We start from the raw sequence: 22,286 nt of genomic DNA on the forward strand, positions 1-22,286 counted from the left end.
GCAGATTAAATTCGTAAATGGGTAATGTAGGTCCACGTTTTCATATAGCCCATATATATTATTATTTTAGCGGCATTATTCACCGGAATTGTTTCAAATTTGGCATTTGAAGCTCGTAATGGATACTACAGCTTATGACAGAAAATTGTCTGTGCAGGCCCCCCTATAACGGTACCTTCGGCCCGGCCGAACTTACTGCAATTTATTTTTTAATTATTTATTTATTTATTTTTTTGAACGCTTTAACTACATTATTCAACCGACCTCACTAGTATTTGTAGATTTACAGGGTAAGATAAAAAACTGCAACAAAGTCAAACAATTTTCACATTTATTTTAAAATTTTATTGAATGAAAGCATAAAATTTCGGAAATAGCATAACATTTTAGAATAAGTTTAGATTTGTTCGAATTGGTCACCTTTGGCACGAATTATGGCCTTCAAACGGCCAATGAAATCGTCACACGCTGCCCGAATGTTGCTCTGCTGTAGTGTGGCCCATTCCCGGCAAAGCGCTTGCTTGAGGTGATCCACACTTTGGTATTTTTGAGTGCCAACCTTGCTTTCCAAAATACTCCAGACACAATAGTCCAACGGATTGGTAGCCGGAGATTTTGGTGGCCATTGTGCACTGGAAATGAAGCGAGGAACCTCATTTTGTAACCATTCCTGGGTGGCGCGTGCTGAATGGGATGGTGCTGATTGCTGTTGTTTGCATACCCAAGGCTTTAGTACACCCTTCAGAATATTTTCGCGATAATATTCGGCATTTATTCTGATGTCACGGTCAATTAATACGAGCGGAGAGCGACCATCGCCTGTTATGGCGGCCCATACCATCACCATGGCCGGCGCTTGAGTTCTGGTGGCCGAAGGTGCACATTTTCAGCTGACCTCTTTGGCAGGTAAACACGATTATTTTGTGTGTTTACAAACTGCTGGACAACGAGTGTTTTCTCATCGGAGAAAACCAAATTCTTTAGCTCTTTTGAGTCTATTTTCATTCTGTTGCAGTGTAAGTCCCTCCACTTTTTGGAATTTCAATGGCTTTACAACGAGCTCAGTTTTCAATATTTGCCGAATGGAATATTGCGCTATGTTCAGCTCATGAGCCATTTTTCGGCCACAGCGACGCGGGTTTCGATCAACGCGAGTTTCGCTTCTTTACTTTTCGAACCATTTCCACTTCCTTGACGTCGGGTTAAGCTACCAGAATCACGGTACGAGATACAAAAGATGGTACGAGACACAAAAGATTTATTCACATTTAAATGCTGGAGTGCTCTAGCGATAGCCACTTACGGTTTTCCGAATAACATTTTTTTCTGGAAAATTCTCACCAAAATGCTTTTGTACGATTGTTAAGAATATAATGAGCTGTCACTGGAATAATTTTAACAGCTGTCGGACGAGTGGCTTAGAAATGAGTCTGAGGTTGTTTGCAGTTTTTTCATTTCACCCTGTAATTATATCTGAACCTATTTTTATAACCTCCCCCATTCTATGGAGGGTATTTTAGCTTTGTCGTTCTGTTTGTAACTCCTCGAAATATTCATGATAGACCCTACAAAGTATATATATTCTTGATCAGCGTAAAATTCTCAGACGATATAGCGATGTCCGTCTGTCTGTCTGTCTGTGTGTCTGTCTGTTGTAATTACGCTATCTTTCGAACGAATTAAGATAGAAGGCTAAAATTTTGCATATATGTGTATTTTGCCAGTAGGCATGTTATGCCGCTCCACGTTTTTGTATAGCCCCCATATAACGGCACCTCCCGATAATCGTTATTTTGATGATTTTTGCGACACCATTCACCCGAATTGTTTCAAATTTCGTGTTTGCACTTTGCAATGGGCACTACAGTCTATGCCTAAAAATTTCTTATGCAGGTCTTCGTTCTTCGTATAGTCCCGATATAACGGTACCTCCCGATATTCGGCATTTCGATGATTTCAGCGACATTATTCGCCGGAAATGTTTCTAATTTCGTATTTGAAAATCTTAAAGGGTACTACAGCCTATGACAAAAAATTACTCAGGCTGATCCACGTCTTCGTATAGCCCCCGTTTAAAGGTCATCATTTAAACGGTATTTTTCCGAATTTGTTGAGATTTTTCAAGTTCTTTCCAAATGGTGGAGGGTATAGCTGCTTGCCGAACTTTTGGAAATAACAAAAACTTACTTTAAGGCTGATATGGATGACCTGTGGCAACCTCTTTTCTCGACCCAGAATGGTATTAAAACAGATAATCAAGCGTAGGACCCGGTACTACAATGGGGCGTAGGGTATGAAAAGTACGGTGTGGTACAATGGAACATAATTTTTCTAAACAGTGGCCATAGAAATATTACTTATGATATTGAGAAACTTCTTGTAAAAATAATGGGTTAGCAGGTCGACCTGTAATTAGCTACTACTGTCAAAAATTGTTAAAAAAACGCATCATTTCATAATTTGTTGATTAGAAGTATATTCTCGGTCTTATATGAATAAGTAAAGCTACAGTTATAAATGTGGATACAACTACGGCATTTTTCAAACTCTTTCTTCCCACACAAATACCCACTTTTCAAATTGAGTTCCTTGTCACAGACCACAAAAATCAAATGTTTCTTAAATAATTATTATTGATTTGTTTATTGTATATTTTTAGGAAATATTTACATAAATTAACTTCAGTTTTAAATACTTAAATCTAGGCATAACATAGAGTTGATATACAAGTCGATATAAACTAAATTTCGAAATTTCATCTATGGCAGTTTCTGTGGAATTTTCCAAAAATATGTCTATATTTTAGAATAAAATATATTTATTTGGAAATGCAATAGTTCGCTGTAAATGCAGTACAATATTAATATTTTTGTTATTTTTGTTTTCGTATACACATTCATATATAAACTCATATATGTGTCTAATTTCTTTCGTTAGAGTTTCCTGACAACTAAAATTAAAAAAGCTCGCATTTCGAATCTATGCTAAGAGATATGTGAAAAAAGCAACAAATAAATTGAATTATTATTAAATTAAAGTTATTAATTGAATTCACTTCACATTGCAAAAAAAAAAAACAGCTACGACAAAAAAGAGAAAATAATAAAACGTCAACAAAACGAAACGAAAAATCAAACAAAACAACTGAAACTCTGTTAGGCGGGCGTATCCAACTATAAATAAATAAATATGTCCTTCAGGCGAGTCGGCAGTAATTGTCCCAGTCCCAGTGCCAGGACAACAGTGGCAGTCAAAAGTAAATATCAGACTTGAAAATGATTATAAACCGTCTCGGTGGCGTAGAGGGGTTGGCCCCTCAGGCGTAGCATCACAGTGCTGTTGAGTAGATTGAAGATTATGGCAAATATGATGCAGGCCGTATAAATGCCCAACACAATCCACCAGAGGAGTTGCTCGTGCAGTTTCTGTTCGAAATTCTTGAGGACCAGCAAGCCGATAGTGAGGCCAGCCAGTGCACCAGTTAAATGGGCAATAAATGATACGGACGGATAATCGTCAACGAAACGGGCGTACACGGCAAACCCAACATCACAGGAGGCTGCAGATATATGAAATAATATTAGAATCGAATGGTTGGTTTCTAAGTTAAACTTTATCAAAGAAAAAAATACTCAAAAAAATAAAGGACTTACCAAAGAACAGAATTGATGCCAGACGTAAAATTCCGTAGTGCATTTGATGATAGTTTATCAATACATTGGCCAAATGTGCAGCTAGCAGAGCGTAAACGCCACCGCTGGCGCCTACCAAATACACATCGGGATCAATGATACTGGTGCCTAGAAGAAATAATTAAACTTTTAGTGAAATTGGAGGAAATTTGATAGAAAGTTATTATGAGTCCCTAATAAAGGGGTTTTTAGAGGTTCCAAATGACCAGCTTAAACCGAAATACTAAACTCCGAAATCGTGGGAATTAAAAACAAGTAAAATAGTATCAGTCGGTTTTGCGGACAGATGTATATCCCCAGCCTTGAGTTATGAACGTGACAGATTTGGACAATATCGACTATTTCTTGTATGTTATATGCGATATGTGCAAATCTTCGGAAAATTTAAATATGCGCCATGTAACAGATATTGCGGACAGAAGTATTCTATTTTCATACTTCATCTAATACAGACAAAAAATATTGGTATGTGCAAAATTGGAAGGAAATCGAACATTCGTATCCAATTTTATGATAAATTATAAATTCCGCCAGATTACATATTCATATCAGAGTACTGGTTAAGAGAAATATTTAGATATAGCAAGTTGTAAAGAATCGCCGACTTGTTTCGCAAGTTATGACAGATATAAGTATTGGAATTTGTGACCCTTTGTGGGTGAGGTACCAGAGGGGGTTGGCAGATGTATATCATCTTCACAACAGATCTTGCAATAATGTTTGCGAAATTTGTGGGAAATTTGTGGATATGGATGGGTGCATTCGGATGCTTCTTTCGAATTCCTTGAGCATTTTGGTTTCTTAAAATCTTGAACCCTATGTGGGGAGGTATCAGAAGACAGGGTACGATCTCTACCATCTTTATAACAGATCTTGTGTTGATGAAATCGGATGTTAATTTAGTGTTTTAAGAGCTTATATTCAAAATTTCGACCTTTTGTGGGGGAGGTGCTTGATGGACTGGACCGATATTATCCATTTTTGAACCTGTCCTAGAACTGACGTAAATATTAGGATTTGCAAAGTTGGAACAAAATCGAAGTATCGATTCTCTTTCTGTGCAGAAAAAAAATATAATATATATATATTTTTTTTTTTTTGAAAATTTCGACCATTTGTTGGGAGGTACCAGAAGGAGTGGACCGATATATTCCATCTTAACAACAGACCGTGGGTTAACACAAATATTGCGATGTGCGAAATTTGAAGACAGTCGGACTCTTATATCACATTTTAAGAGTTGTAATCATTCAAAATTTTGGCCATTTGTGGGGGAGGTACTTGATGGAGTGGACCGATATTGTCCATTTTCGCACCTGACCTCGATCTAAGTTTGCCAAAAATATTACGATGTACCAAGGTTGGACCAAATCGGATTCTGAAACGGATTTGGTGCAAGGAGACCTAGGGTCTAAAACCAAATGATATATAATAAATGATATATACCGGGCCGGGCGGAACTGTGAATTCCCTCCACCATTTGGAAAGAATTTGGAAATTTTCAAAAAATAAAATCCTTAAAAAATTCTGTTAAAATTTTAAAAATACCCAATATAGCCCTTCTATTGGGGTCTATACGACCTGGACCTACATAGGCATTGTTTGTCATAAGCCATTACCATATTCAAATTAGAAACATGAAATAAACGGTGAATAATGCAGCTCAAATCATCAAAATATCGTATATAGGGAGGTACTGTTATATCGGAGCTGTGCAAAGACCTGGACCAGCATAGACAATTGTCGGTCACAGGCTGTAGCTTCCATTACGAACTTCAAATACGACATCTCAAACAATTTCGGTGGGTATTGTACCTAAACTCGTCAAAATACCGAATATAGGGAGGTACTGATATATGGTGCCTATACGAAGACCTCGACCTGCATAGACAATTTTCTGTCACAGACTGTAGTTCCCATTACGAACTCTAAATTTGAAACAATTCCAGTGAATAATGACGCTAAAATCATCAAAATAACGAATATTGCACACACAATTTTCTGTCATAGACTGTAGTATCCATTACGAACTTCAAACACCAAATTTGAAACAATTGCGGTGAATAATGACGCTAAAATCACCAAAATACCGAATATCGGGAGGTACCGTTATATGGGGGCTATATGAAAACGTTGACCATTTACAAACTTAACCTGCCTACTGGAAAAATTAACATGTGTGCAAAATTTTATCTTAACTTTCGGTTTTCCTCAATTTGGGTTGGGTTGGGTCACAGACAAATCTTGCGAAAATATGAAATAATTTCGCGAAAAAAATATGTTTATTTTTATTTCGAAGTTGTAGTCCATCCAGTTGAAATACGGTGACAGGTCCACTTTCAAACTATCCATATTTGGGATACCTTCATAAAACAATCTCTTCCGATGGAAGTTGTGACCGGAATAAAAATTATTTATCGGGCGATTTTTTAGCTACTATCTGTTTAGCAACACTTGTGTTAAAAGCTCACGAACATTTCGTATTTTGTTACACTATCGAACATCTTCAATTTGGTCTATAATTTAACCATGAATCGTCTTACACACGAACGAGGCTCATAAAATTGTTCAATATGTCCCGTTTTCTGTGTAAACTGCATTTTAATTCTAAATTATTTTAAACAGAAACATCAATACGCCTTGGTAATAAATAGACACACACAAACCAAATCGTGACGATAACAAATGTCCTTACTTACCCAATGAACCAGCCAAAACACCAGAAAAATATATACATGCAATCCGACCCGATCCGTGTACCATCTCCAGTGGTAGACCAAACACCAGTTGTATCAGCAAATTAAACCCCAAATGGAACCAGCCGGCATGCAGGAACATGTAGGACATGAAACGCCATAGCTCATGACGTTTATCGGGACGGTAAATGAAGAGGGAATCAATGGGTACAGGACCCACAGGATCTGTCTCAGCGCCAGCATTGACGGTGTGATACGTGAACAGTGTTAGCTGCAAAGATAACAAAAACGATACAAATAAAATTAAATATTTATAATTAAAGGATAATGTGCGCACCACACACACACACACGCACACACAGACATGGAGTTGGTTTTATTTAATAACTAAACACGTAGTGGCGATGGCAGTGTCGTTGACTCGGCGTCTACTCCTCGGCAAAGTCGGGCTGTCACTTGAAGAAAACTTTGTCGTCACATTTAGAAAACGTTTTTGTTGTTTTGTTTTTTTCAAACAACTTTTTCTTTACTTAGTTAAAAATGTTTTGCTTGTTTCCGTCAGCACCTTGTGGCGAGACATTATGTCGCGTCATTCTCACGCCAAAGCACAAGTTGGGTAAACACATCCGCCTGCATTTTTGCAAATCATTATTTGAATTTACAAAATATTTGGAAATTTAAGAGGGTTAAATAAGCGTTTTATATTTATTTTAAAGTTATGTTCTTCGATATTGAAAATAGATCAGTTCGTTTCAAAATTTAGTATTTGGTAAATAAAGTCCCGCTCCCTTTTACATGTTTAAAAATATTCGAGTAAATTTTCCCTGGAATCTATGCATTTTAGGCACGTAGTGTCCTAGGCAATATCACCAGCAAAAACCCGGGGAATCGTTTTGTAAAATAAGTGTGCTGAAAAGAGTGTGTTTTAAGGCTTTTTTTTAAGGTTCCAAAACTCTATTAATATGTTATCGAATCAGATGAAAATACCAAATTGTGTGTCATAAAATTCTATTATAGGTCTAAAAATACACCATAACTTAGCTTAAAGCCGAAAATCGGTGAAAATAAATAACAGTTTTTCTATATTTACATTATACCTATCAGCAAGATGTCTGTATCAATTTTGTCAAAAAAAAAAAAAAAAAAAACTCAAACATACTTTCTAATTATCCCCTCAGCCATATGGCTATAGGTATATATCATTTGATACGGCCAAAAAGTTACCAGTTTTAGACGCTAGGTCTCTTTGGGCCAAATCCGTTTCAGGATATTTGGACTCGATCTAGCGATGTCCGTCCGTCTGTCTATATGTCTGGCTGGTGCGCACGATAATTCTCGAAGGGAGTATCCGATTTGATCCAAACTTGGTATATCGTAATATTATTGTCAAACTTAGATCGAGTTCGGAGATGAACAATATCGGTCCACTCCATCAAGTACCTCCCCCACAAAGGGTCGAAAGTTTGAATAACTAAAACTCTTATAAAATGTTATGTAAGTATCCGATTGTCTTCGAATTATACATATCACAATATTAATATTGTTAACCTAAGGTCTGGTGTGATATATTCCATCATCGGTCCACTCCTTCTGGTACCTCCCCCACAAAGACCAACATTTTGAATATCCATTAAGCTCATAAAACGAGAAATTAACATCCGATTCCATTCAGACTTGGCACGGAATTTGGATGATTTAAGCAACATTTTTTATACCCTCCACCATACATAGTATGGAGCGTATATTAAGTTACTCATTCTGTTTGTAACTCATCGAAAAAATAATTTTGGACCTAACAAAGTTTATATATTCTTGATCAACGTAAAATTCCTGTCCGTCCGACTGTCTGTTGAAATCACGCTAGAGTCAAAACGAATAATGATAGGAAGGTAAAATATGTGTCTTTCCTCTGCAGGCAGGTCAAGTTGGAAGTTGGGCTATATCGGTCCACGGTATCGTATAGCCCCCATATATATAAGTACCCCTCGATATTCGGTATTTTCATGATTTTAACCGCAGTTTTCAATGGAATTGTCTGAAATTTTAAACAAGGAGTTCTTTGTGAGAACTTTATCCCCCAGAAGCGAATACATAGGTCCACGATATCGTATAGTCCCTATATAGCGGCACCCCCCATATTCGGTACTTTAATGATTTCAGCCCAATATTTCAATGGAATTGTCTTAAAATCCACAAAAGGGGTTCTTTCTGAGTACTTTACCCCCTCAGGCCCACGTTTTAGTATAGCGCCCGTATAACGGTACCCCAGATATTCGGTATTTTCATGAATTTTGCGACATTATTCACCGGAATTGCTTTAAATTTCGTATATAAAGTTTGGAACCGTTACTACAGCCTATGACACAAATTACTTATACAGGACCACGCCTTCGTATTGCCCCCGTATAACGGGTTTTGTTTGAGCGGTATTTTTTTGCGGAAATTTTTGAAATGATTCAAGTTTCTTCCAAATGATGGAGGGTATAAAAAGTTCGGCCGGGCCGAATTTAGCAGCTTTTTTAATAGTTTAAAATGAAATTGTTTAAAATTTGGTAATTAGGTTACATAATGGCTGATACCTCTTATTGCAGATCATTGCCTATATGTATAGGTTCACATTTTGCTATTTTATAACCTCCATCAAAAAATGTAACCACGAATTAAGATAGGAAGCTAAGATTTTGCACAGATAAGTCTTTTGTCTGCAGTCAGCTCATTCTGAGTACTTTACCCACTGTAAGAGAATTGTCTAAATAGGTCCACGATATCGCACAGCCCATACAATGGTACAGTATTGACCATATTTGTTTCAAATTTCGTATTTAATGTTCGTAGTGGATACTACAACCTATGACGGTTGTCTATGCCGGTGCACGTCTTTATATAGCCCACATGTAACGGATTTCATTTGAGCGGTATTTTTCGACGGATTTTTTTTTCAAGTTCCTTCCAAATGGTGGAGGGTATAAAAAGGTCGCCCAGGCTTTTTTACTTGTTTAGTTTAAAAGGCTTGTGTTTCTCATGGAAGGTATTGTATTATTGTCTTCTTACTGCCCAATGGATTGGCTTGTCGAAGAATATTATTTAAAGCAATAACAACATTTCCTTTTTGTCATAATCGGCCAGGCCCACTGTAGGCGTTTTACTTGCTTCTAAAATACATATGTACAAAAGTACAAACGTTACACTATAATGTTGGACATGTGATAAAGCGCCCCCATATAAAGACAGCCGAATGGTTTTAAATCCACAATTCGGAGAAATGAAAAAAATTAGTGTCTCTATGCGATTTGTTAAAATCTATTTATTCTAGTGGACTTTTTTAAAAAATGTTGCATAATGTCAGACTTTTTATTGAATTTGAATGTAATTATATGTCAGCCCACGGCAATTTTTTTTATTAAATTTTTTTTGGCGAGAGTGGTCGACAAACTTTAACAATGCCAAGTGTATTACAAATTAATAAAAACTAAACAAAAAATGTTTCATTTAATTAAATATTTTTACGATCTGTTTGTTCTACAAAAAAGAGGTATATTAAAGGCAATTAAGAAATTGATTTATGTGTGAAGAGTTTGAAGACAAAAATGTAACCACCGATTTGTATCGTCAATTTCTAGCATTCCTACCCACATAGCAATGTTAGGCAGCTTAGGGTGTTTCTGACATGTTTTTGAAATTAAAATTCAAATCTTATCGTTGACATAAAACAAAACACAATTATTAACATGGTTCCACGAAATGGGCTGATCGGCCATCGGCAAGTTCCTTTGAAAACTGGAAGGCATGAATGAACACACACACACACACATAAATATGCTCTTTTTTGCGTTTCGCTTTGCTTAAACAAATTATTTAATTGCATTTTTAATAAACTATTGATGAGTATTAATTAGCCATTTATAAATTATATTTTTTTTGTGATTGCATTAGAGCATTTCACATTAATGTAGTGAACAAAACGACAACAACAACAGCTACGGAAAATATTTTATTTTATTTGTCAATAAAACAACAGCAACAGCAGTGCACTGTTCATTAATTTGATTTACGACAGCTATAAAAACAAACGACAATGACTAAATAAACAACTGCAGGCAATACGTATTTTAACTCTTTTAAGTCTGATGTTGGATTGTGATTTTTATATAGGGATGATTTAAATACCACTCTAGATAGATCAAATCAAGGTGATAGCCTGCAATACAAGGAAATGTCAAAGTTTTTCCCTGAACACTTCGACGCCCATCACTAGGCATGATTTTACAACTACCATGAGATGATCGAGATTTGTATGTAAACCTACATCAATTTTAGACCCCTCAAAGTATATATATATATATATATATATATATATATATATATATATATATATATATATATATATATATATATATATATATATATATATATATATATATATATTTAGCGATGTCCGACCCCTTGTCTGTCCGTCCGTCTGTGGAAAACTCTAGCATCCGAACAAAAAATCTAGCGTCCGGTTGAAAAATTTTTAGTCACATATGTGTTTGGTATGCAGGACTTTTGGTATTGAAAATGAGCTATATAGGTCCACGTTTAGGTATAGCCCCCATATGATTGCACCTCCCTATATTCGATATTTTGATGATTCACGTCGCGACAATGTAGACTTAATGAGTCCTCGTCGTGCGTCACAACAACAAAATATTTTCTGTGCAATACCTGCTTGAGTATTACAGGCATAGCCATTCAAATCACCCAATCAGGAGGATGCATTTTTTAAATTCAGAATTTGGAGTTTACCGTGAGTGCTGCTTAATATGACGGAAAAGTACCCATACATAGGTGTATCCCCCATATAACAGTACCTCCCAATATTCGGTATTTTAATTATTTTTTATACCCTCCACCCTGGAAAGGAGGGTAGAGCGTCAAAATTTAGCAGAACAATTTGTACTGTATCTAGGATGGTTGGTATTGAAAATGAGATATATTGGTCCACGTTTTGGTATAGTCCCCATATAACGGTACCTCCCGATATTCGGTATTTAAATTATCTTTGCCACATTTTTTTCACAGATTTGTCTAAAAATTAGTATTTCTTGGCCATAAAGGGTTCTATCTCCGGTGGCGAAACATTGCATGAATAGTTCCACGATGTGGTATAGCCCCCATATAAAGTTACTTCCCGATATTCGGTATGTTGATGATTGTGTTTCCTTTACCCGAAGGTTGAGGATATTGAAAGTTCGGCCCCCGAAGTTAATGTTTTCTTATACCCTCCACCATAGTATGGAGGGTATATTAAGTTTGTCATTCCGTTTGTAACCCCTCGATGTCGATTTATCAATGTCCTTCCGTCTGTGGAAATCACTCTAGCTTCCGAACGAAATGAAATGGGCTTTGTAGGCCCACGTCTTCGTATAGCCCCCATATAACTGTACCCCATCCCCCCACCCCCGATATTCGGTATTTTGATGATTTTATCGACATTATTTACCGAATTGTATCAAATTTGGTAATTGGCCTATGACAGAAAATTGTCTGTGCAGGTCCGCGTCTTCGTATAGCCACCATATAACGGAACCCCCGATATTCGGTATTTTGATGATTTTAGCGACGTTATTTACCTGTATTATTTCAACTTTTGTATTTGAAGTTCGTAAAGAAAATTGTCTGTGCATGTCCCCCTATATTCGGTATTTTATTTATTTTAGCTACATTATAAACAGATTTTTTTCAAGTTTAGCATTTGAATATTATAATAGCTTATGACAAAAGATGCCTATACAGGTCCACGTCGTCGTATAGACCATAATATACGGCTGCATTCGGTATTTTTAAGATTTTAACAGAATTTTTAATGGATTTTATTTATTTTTTTTTTTTTTGAAAATTGCCAAATTTGTACCAAATGGTGGAAGGTATTCAAAGTTCGGCCCGGCCGAACTTACAACTTTTTTTACTTGTTACTTGTTTTAACAGAATAATTGTTTATAGGGTACGTATTTTCTAGCCCATATGTAACTGATAGCTGGAATTTTTAAAATTTCTCAGCGGAATTTTTATACTTTTCCAAGTTCCTTCCAAATGGTGGTGGGTATTAAAAGTTTGCTGCTCAATATTTGATATTTTCAAACGATGTCCTTATTTAAATATGCAAAACATAGGCCCACGCATTAGTGTGGATCCGCGTATTATGACACATCCCGATATGGATTATTTGCGAAAAGCAAGAAAATACACATTTTGATAAATAACGGTTAAGATAGATATGTTTTCCGATGTTTCTACAACTAATAGAATTTTGGTTCGATCTCAGCTAATGTTATTTCCGGGTCTGGCTAGCTAATGTTATTTTCCCATTGTGGTAAACATCGGTTCAAATTAGGATAAACAAACTCAAAAATTTTTAGTTCAACCCCTTTCAACGTCCGATTCATTTGAATTCATATTAAATGAGTTTCAGGAATACCTGGCGGTTTCAATATACGAGTATTGTGACAAATTGAACAAATTTGGGTATAGTTCGACATAAACATATTTCACCAATTTTGCTTCATCTCACACAATTTGTAACTTAATGTGTATTGTAATGTGACTAAAATAAGTTTTTAATTAAAAGTTATCATAAAAAATTAAAAAATTGTGTGTTTGTTTCTCTTTCGAGACGAGCTTAATGATCTGAAATTTGCAGTGAAAAGGAAAGCCAGATAGACACTGGTTAAGCGGCTCATCAGGCATATTTGGTGTGGATGATGCCTTACAAGGACCGTTCTCTGGAAAGTAGTATATATTTGGAACTTATTGCGAATTAGCATATGCGAATTTAACACTAGAAACTCTCCAAGTTCGACTCAAGTTCTATTAGTAGATCTTTTTCACAGCAAAGTTTGCTTCCAATGCATACACTTGTTTTAGTGCTGCTTTAGGAAGACGGGTTAATGGCTCTGAACGTAGAGACGGCAACCTCTAATACCGAATATCAGCGGGTAGCGTTATATGTGTGCTATAGGTCAATGTGGACCTAAATATGCAATGTTCTGCCGTCGTAGCTAGAACCCATTATGAACTAAAAAAAACAATTTTTAGACAAATCTGTAGAAAAAAAACATTAAAAAGCATCAAAATACTAAATATCCGGAGGTACTATATATGGGGGCTATACGAAAACCTGGACCTCTACTAATTTTTGGACAAATCCATGAAATAATGTGGCGAAAATCATCAAACTACGGAATATCGGGGAGTGCCATTATATGGAGGCTTTACCAAAACGTGTACCTATATATACTATGTTCCGCCAACGGAGCTACAACCCATTGCGAACTACAAATACCAATTTTTAGACAAAGCCGTGAAAATATGTGGCGAAAATAATCAAAATACCGAATATCGGGAGGTGTTGTTATTTGGCAACTATACCAAAACGTGGACCGATATAACTCATTTTCAACACCAACCATCCTAGACACAATACAAATTGTTCTGGAAAATTTTGAATCTCTACATTAAATAATATGGGCTATATCGTAATTTCAACCGACAGACACACCAACGGACATCGTTAAATCGACTTAGAATTTTATACTGATTATGAATATATATACTTTATGGGGTCTACAACAAATATGTAGAGATGTTACAAACGGAATGACAAAGTTAATATGCCCTCCTTTTCAAGATACTACTCAATACATTTTTTGACGCATTTCCGCCAAAATAATTTAACCCCACCATTTGGATGAATACTCGTGTATTTACCTGTTTTCATTTTTTCATAATCGCTCAAGAAATGGGTTAGAAAAAATTAGATATATATTTTATTTCCCCATCAAAGGTTTAGTTCTACGTTAACATAAATATGCTTTTATGTATTTTTTAATAGCAAAAAAAAATAATAATAATATACACAAATGTGTGTCATTTGTATATAATATGTAAAATAATTAAACAACATTTACAGCTTTGACGCTAGTAATTAATTATTTTTTATATGTATTGTAGCGGTACATATAAACAAATTATGCTCAAATACCCTCATTTGTGTCATTACCCTGCAATATGTGTCGTAGCTGTGGGTAAATTGGAGAATTCTTTCTTTTGTTGTATATTTGAAAGGAATTCATTGAATAAATGTAGTGCCAGCACTACACTATTTTGGGCAAATGATATATGGAAACACAGTTTGGAAGGAATTTATATTGGAGCCATACCTGATGTGAACATGATGTGCTTTGAAGAGACCAAATGTGGATCTATAATTGTATCTGACCCGATTCTCTCCAAAATCAATAAGATTTGGCTTTAGCAGGCTTTTTGATTGATTTTACCGCATGTTTCAAAGATGCCTGACTACGAGCTAAAGGCCTGCACAAGACGAATTATATGAATTATGCTTTTTTCGACACACTGACTTTGTCTACTCAATCATGCGCTATGTATTTGAAAAGCAATGACAACCAACCAGGGTTGGGCATATTGCACTAAATTTTTAGTGCACTAAGAATCAAATAATTAGTGGTAGTGCAATTTTTAACTCCACTACCACTAAAGGGTTAGTGGTAGTGAAAAATAAATTGCACTACCACTAACCCTTTAGTGATATTTAAAAAAAATTGCACTACCACTAAATTTTAGTGGTAGTGAAATTTTAATAGCACTACCACTAAATTTAGTGATTTTTCAAAAAAAAATTTGCACTACCACTAAAATTTGGCGAAGCCAAAAAAAGCACTATGTATATAAATATTATACCAGCTATAATGAAGTTTATTGAAGTGAGTAGGGAACAACAATCCAGAATATATAGTACATATTCATAAAATTTGATTACTTTTCTAAATAGCACTAATTTAGTGCTATTTTTTATGAAATACCACTAATTTAGTGCAAGTTTTTTCAAATACCACTAAATTTAGTGGTAGTGCTATTGAAATTTCACTACCACTAAAATTTAGTGGTAGTGCAATTCTTTTTTAAATATCACTAAAGCGTTAGTGGTAGTGCAATTTATTTTTCACTACCACTAACCCTTTAGTGGTAGTGGAATTAGAAATTGCACTACCACTAAATGAATAGTGATAGTGAAATTATTAGTGCACTAAAAATACAGTGCATTATGCCCATCTCTGCAACCAACAACATCCCCCATTTTGATTCATGTGTGCCATTGTCTAAGGTTCGATCGTGGCATAGCTGACTCGAATATTTGCATGGTGTTCTCGAAAAATGCAGGGTGTCAACGATGACATCGAACCGTGTCATCGTCAAATTGTGTGTCATTTGTGTACGTGTGCTTAAATTGAGAGAGTGTGTGTGTGTTACTTTCGACGGTGAGGATGTGTTTTTGTGTGTGCTGTAATTTTGAAGTAACAAACACCGCGTAAATATAAAATAGAGTTCAATAACAAAATGTGCATAGACATCAACAAATGAATAGAAAAATTATATATATTATGAACAATTCCAATTTATTGGTGATTATCATAAAATGTTGGTCATAAAAAAGAGGTAAATATTGTTTGCCTATTTCTATCTACATATAGTGTTCTTTTAAAATTAAAGTTTGTGGGCGGAGATTTGACTCTCATTCAATAACAGAATATGCACAGAATTGAACAATGGAAGTATATAGTGTTGTTACGTGAATTACAGTAGCACTCATTCTCATTTACACCTCAATACCGGAGGCAAACATTTATGAAATTATAATCAAAATAAGAACATTTTTCAGGGGGTTATTGTTTTTTTTTTAATAAGGATTAACAATAACCACGAAATGAAAATTTTGTGTAGACCAATTATTCGCCAAGAAATTCTTTATTGCAAAAAAAATATTTTTTCACATATCGGAAAAGCAGGTAGCGATTGCGCTTTGCATTCATCACGTGTGTGTCTTTTTCGTTGGCAATTGTTTCATAATTGTTGTTGTTTTTTTGATAGAACATTTTTGCCTGACACACTATTCAACATTCTCTTTTATTGGTCATTACATGTTATGACGATGGGTTTGAGTGTGACCGACATGACGAGACATCGAGCATTTAGTTGGATGTCACGTACTGTTATGTGTTTGATCAAACAGGGCACAACATGACGAGCGTTTTTTCTCCATGGCATAAAGAGAGAAAATTGTCACATTTGCAGCCCTTTACTACGAGCCTAAGGTGGCTGTTCATTTAAGATCTCTAAAAAATATAAAAGTAAAGCATCGCTGTATGTGAATCACCTACATTTGGTGATTCACCATTTCATTCCTAAAATTTTGACACATAACCAGGGAAAAGCACTATCTTGCAAATATCCGTTGCATTTGCACCCTCTGTCATGTTAATGGATATTCAAATCAATATTTTAAAAGTTATATACGAAACAAAATCTATATCTATAATAATTAAATTTGATTAAATTAAACACAATTTCAATTCCAATTTAATTCCCTCTGGATTTTAAGTATTTTAAAGATTTTAGCTATTTTTATACCCTCAGTCATAAAAAATAATGTTTTACTGTACAGAAACAGAAAGGATGGTCCGATTTCGCTTCAACTCTGAAATCCTAATATTTGCATCAGTTCTAGGCCAAGTGCAAAAATGGACAATATCGGCCCACTCCATCAAATACCTCCCACACAAAGAGTCAATCAGGGCTGTCACAGAAACCATGTCGGTTTTGCTTATTGCCGTTTTTGTAAACCAATGTTGGTTTCATTTGGTGTCATGAAACCAAGTTGGTTTTAGGTGTGTCTGGTTACTTTTCCAGCAGGAATTGTCCAGCAACTTCTTTCTGAGAAAGTAAGGTAGTTTTATTCTCTTTTGCAAGGAAAATGCGAAAAGTAAACAGACGGTCTTCCTGCAGAAGCTTGCAACTAATCAGCTGATTTGTCAAAACAAACCAATTTGTCCCCATTAAGGAGAATTAAAACAAAGGAAGCAATACTAATTTTACAAGATTTTTAAATAAAAATGTTGGAAATAGTCTTTAATTTTCTTATTACATATTAACATTTACGTTTTTCACATTTTGTAAAGTTGTTCTACAAAGTCTTGCTAATTCCAAAAAAATATTTTCAAATTGATAGCACAAAAATAAATAAACAAACAATAGGAAACATCTGATTGTATGTCGATGAATGAGAAGAAGAAGAGTTGCAAGTGATTGCAAGAAGAAATTTGTCCAGCAAGAATTTGCAAACTCTCACTGAAAGAACTGTCAAAATTTCTCTCTCCAACCGCTCTCTTTTGCAGAACTTTCGGGTTAACAGACGACTTCCAGTAACAATTTGTAACAATTGTTACAAATTTTAGGGTAACCAGACACACCTTTTGTCAATTTCGAATGTAAATAAAACCAATGTTCGAAACAGCTGCTGTTGCTTAAATGTGTTGTTTGTTTATTTGTCTTTGAAATATCAGTAAAAGTAAAGTAAATAAAAAAAGGAATAAGTCGTTATAAATAAAGTAAGATGGCATCAGCAGTGGTAGTTTTTGTGTTGTTGGACGAAGAACGCTCAGAAAAGGTGACGAGAAAAGCTCTTAGAGATTTCAGCAACCCATTGGAGTTGCCGGAGGTAGCGTAAGTAAATTTTTTTATTGTGAACTTACTCATAAAGCTGCCTTGCAGATTTGTGTTTTATGGTCCTTTAAAAATACTTTAAAAAATCCACGTTTATGGTCCTTTAAATATCCTTTAAAAATTCTTTAAAAAATCCACGTCTATAGTCATTTAAAAATTCTTTAAAAAATCCACGTCTATAGTCATTTAAAAATTCTTTAAAAAATCCACGTCTATAGTCATTTAAAAATTCTTTAAAAAATCCACGTCTATAGTCATTTAAAAATTCTTTAAAAAATCCACGTTTATGGTCCTTTAAATATCCTTTAAAAATTCTTTAAAAAATCCACGTCTATAGTCATTTAAAAATTCTTTAAAAAATCCACGTCTATAGTCATTTAAAAATTCTTTAAAAAATCCACGTCTATAGTCATTTAAAAATTCTTTAAAAAATCCACGTCTATAGTCATTTAAAATTCTTTAAAAAATCCACGTCTATAGTCATTTAAAAATTCTTTAAAAAATCCACGTCTATAGTCATTTAAAAATTCTTTAAAAAATCCACGTCTATAGTCATTTAAAAATTCTTTAAAAAATCCACGTCTATAGTCATTTAAAAATTCTTTAAAAAATCCACGTCTATAGTCATTTAAAAATTCTTTAAAAAATCCACGTCTATAGTCATTTAAAAATTCTTTAAAAAATCCACGTCTATAGTCATTTAAAAATTCTTTAAAAAATCCACGTTTATGGTCCTTTAAATATCCTTTAAAAATTCTTTAAAAAATCCACGTCTATAGTCATTTAAAAATTCTTTAAAAAATCCACGTTTATGGTCCTTTAAATATCCTTTAAAAATTCTTTAAAAAATCCACGTCTATAGTCATTTAAAAATTCTTTAAAAAATCCACGTCTATAGTCATTTAAAAATTCTTTAAAAAATCCACGTCTATAGTCATTTAAAAATTCTTTAAAAAATCCACGTCTATAGTCATTTAAAAATTCTTTAAAAAATCCACGTCTATAGTCATTTAAAAATTCTTTAAAAAATCCACGTCTATAGTCATTTAAAAATTCTTTAAAAAATCCACGTCTATAGTCATTTAAAAATTCTTTAAAAAATCCACGTCTATAGTCATTAAAATTCTTTAAAAATCACGTCTAGTCATTTAAAAATTCTTTAAAAATCCACGTCTATAGTCATTTAAAAATTCTTTAAAAAATCCACGTCTATAGTCATTTAAAAATTCTTTAAAAAATCCACGTCTATAGTCATTTAAAAATTCTTTAAAAAATCCACGTCTATAGTCATTTAAAAATTCTTTAAAAAATCCACGTCTATAGTCATTTAAAAATTCTTTAAAAAATCCACGTCTATAGTCATTTAAAAATTCTTTAAAAAATCCACGTCTATAGTCATTTAAAAATTCTTTAAAAAATCCACGTCTATAGTCATTTAAAAATTCTTTAAAAAATCCACGTCTATAGTCATTTAAAAATTCTTTAAAAAATCCACGTCTATAGTCCTTTAAAAATTCTTTAAAAAATCCACGTCTATAGTCCTTTAAAAATTCTTTAAAAAATCCACGTCTATAGTCCTTTAAAAATTCTTTAAAAAATCCACGTCTATAGTCCTTTAAAAATTCTTTAAAAAATCCACGTCTATAGTCCTTTAAAAATTCTTTAAAAAATCCACGTCTATAGTCCTTTAAAAATTCTTTAAAAAATCCACGTCTATAGTCCTTTAAAAATTCTTTAAAAAATCCACGTCTATAGTCCTTTAAAAATTCTTTAAAAAATCCACGTCTATAGTCCTTTAAAAATTCTTTAAAAAATCCACGTCTATAGTCCTTTAAAAATTCTTTAAAAAATCCACGTCTATAGTCCTTTAAAAATTCTTTAAAAAATCCACGTCTATAGTCCTTTAAAAATTCTTTAAAAAATCCACGTCTATAGTCCTTTAAAAATTCTTTAAAAAATCCACGTCTATAGTCCTTTAAAAATTCTTTAAAAAATCCACGTCTATAGTCCTTTAAAAATTCTTTAAAAAATCCACGTCTATAGTCCTTTAAAAATTCTTTAAAAAATCCACGTCTATAGTCCTTTAAAAATTCTTTAAAAAATCCACGTCTATAGTCCTTTAAAAATTCTTTAAAAAATCCACGTCTATAGTCCTTTAAAAATTCTTTAAAAAATCCACGTCTATAGTCCTTTAAAAATTCTTTAAAAAATCCACGTCTATAGTCCTTTAAAATTCTTTAAAAAATCCACGTCTATAGTCCTTTAAAAATTCTTTAAAAAATCCACGTCTATAGTCCTTTAAAAATTCTTTAAAAATCCACGTCTATAGTCCTTTAAAAATTCTTTAAAAAATCCACGTCTATAGTCCTTTAAAAATTCTTTAAAAATCCACGTCTATAGTCCTTTAAAAATTCTTTAAAAAATCCACGTCTATAGTCCTTTAAAAATTCTTTAAAAAATCCACGTCTATAGTCCTTTAAAAATTCTTTAAAAAATCCACGTCTATAGTCCTTTAAAAATTCTTTAAAAATCCACGTCTATAGTCCTTTAAAAATTCTTTAAAAAATCCACGTCTATAGTCCTTTAAAAATTCTTTAAAAAATCCACGTCTATAGTCCTTTAAAAATTCTTTAAAAAATCCACGTCTATAGTCCTTTAAAAATTCTTTAAAAAATCCACGTCTATAGTCCTTTAAAAATTCTTTAAAAAATCCACGTCTATAGTCCTTTAAAATTCTTTAAAAAATCCACGTCTATAGTCCTTTAAAAATTCTTTAAAAAATCCACGTCTATAGTCCTTTAAAAATTCTTTAAAAAATCCACGTCTATAGTCCTTTAAAAATTCTTTAAAAAATCCACGTCTATAGTCCTTTAAAAATTCTTTAAAAAATCCACGTCTATAGTCCTTTAAAAATTCTTTAAAAAATCCACGTCTATAGTCCTTTAAAAATTCTTTAAAAAATCCACGTCTATAGTCCTTTAAAAATTCTTTAAAAAATCCACGTCTATAGTCCTTTAAAAATTCTTTAAAAAATCCACGTCTATAGTCCTTTAAAAATTCTTTAAAAAATCCACGTCTATAGTCCTTTAAAATTCTTTAAAAAATCCACGTCTATAGTCCTTTAAAAATTCTTTAAAAAATCCACGTCTATAGTCCTTTAAAAATTCTTTAAAAAATCCACGTCTATAGTCCTTTAAAAATTCTTTAAAAAATCCACGTCTATAGTCCTTTAAAAATTCTTTAAAAAATCCACGTCTATAGTCCTTTAAAAATTCCTTAAAAAAAAAACATCTATAGTCCTTTAAAAATTCTTTAAAAAATCCACGTCTATAGTCCTTTAAAAATTCTTTAAAAAATCCACGTCTATAGTCCTTTATAAATTCTTTAAAAAATCCACGTCTATAGTCCTTTAAAAATTCTTTAAAAAATCCACGTCTATAGTCCTTTAAAAATTCTTTAAAAAATCCAAGTTTCTAGTCCTTTAAAATTTTTTTAAAAAATCCACATTTTTAGTCCTTTGTAAATTGTTTAAAAAATCCACATTTTTAGTCCTTTGAATATCCTTTAAAATTTGTTTAAAAAATCCTCATTTTTAGACCTTTGAATATCCTTTAAAAATTGTTTAAATAATCCACATTTTTAGTCCTTTGAATATCCTTTAAAAATTGTTTAAAAAATCCAAAGCAAATGAAAAGTGACAGCTCTAAGCAACTTGGTTTATTTCCAATAACAAAACCAATAACATTGGCTTCTATGACAACCAAAACCGATAAAATTCGAATTCAAAAATAAAACCGATTTTCATGACACCAAAGCATTTTTTCTTGTCGTTTTTAAAACCAATAGTGACAAAATTGGTTTCTATGACAGACCTGAATATTTTGAACAATTATAACTCATATAAAATGTGATTTAAGAGTCCGATTGTCTTGAAATTACACATATCACAATATTTTTATTAACCCAAGATGCAGTGTGAGGATGGTAGAGATCGTACAATTCCTTCTGGTCCTTCCACACAAAGGGTAAAAGTTTTGAATAACAACAACGATTATAAAATCCGTAATAAAATCTAATTTTTTTTTTTCATAAATTTCGATAAATTTTATATTCATATCAGAATTCTGGTTAATAGAAATATTTAGATACAGCAAGTTGCAAAGAATTGCCGACTTGTTTCGCAAGCTGTGTCAGATATAAGTGTTGGAAATTGTGACCCTTTGTGGGTGAGGTACCAGAAGGGGTTGGTTGCAAAAATGTTTTTTATGTGAGAAATTTGAGGAGTTGGATGGAATTGGATGCTTATTTCGCTTTCTTTGATCGTTTTGTTTTTCAAAAT

At 33.3% G+C, this 22,286-nt stretch overlaps 1 protein-coding gene across 2 annotated transcripts in view; it reads right to left on the reverse strand.

Annotated features, from left to right (window-relative positions):
• Window positions 1–2,641: 2,641 nt before the first annotated feature.
• LOC101890774 (protein rhomboid) overlaps window positions 2,642–22,286 on the reverse strand; it is a 134,030-nt gene continuing 114,385 nt past the window's right edge. The window contains exons 7-9 of one of the 2 annotated variants that reach the window (XM_059131699.1): window positions 6,392–6,659; window positions 3,654–3,800; window positions 2,642–3,559 (exon numbers count right to left, since the gene is read on the reverse strand). In XM_059131699.1, the coding sequence (XP_058987682.1) occupies window positions 3,264–3,559; window positions 3,654–3,800; window positions 6,392–6,659 (711 nt within the window). In that variant the 3' untranslated portion in view covers window positions 2,642–3,263. The remainder of the gene's footprint in view (window positions 3,560–3,653; window positions 3,801–6,391; window positions 6,660–22,286) is intronic. The other variant, XM_005185172.4, reaches the window with a different exon arrangement.

The sequence above is a fragment of the Musca domestica genome, unplaced genomic scaffold (assembly GCF_030504385.1).
Source record: "Musca domestica strain aabys unplaced genomic scaffold, Musca_domestica.polishedcontigs.V.1.1 9, whole genome shotgun sequence".
NCBI classification, from domain to species: domain Eukaryota; kingdom Metazoa; phylum Arthropoda; class Insecta; order Diptera; family Muscidae; genus Musca; species Musca domestica.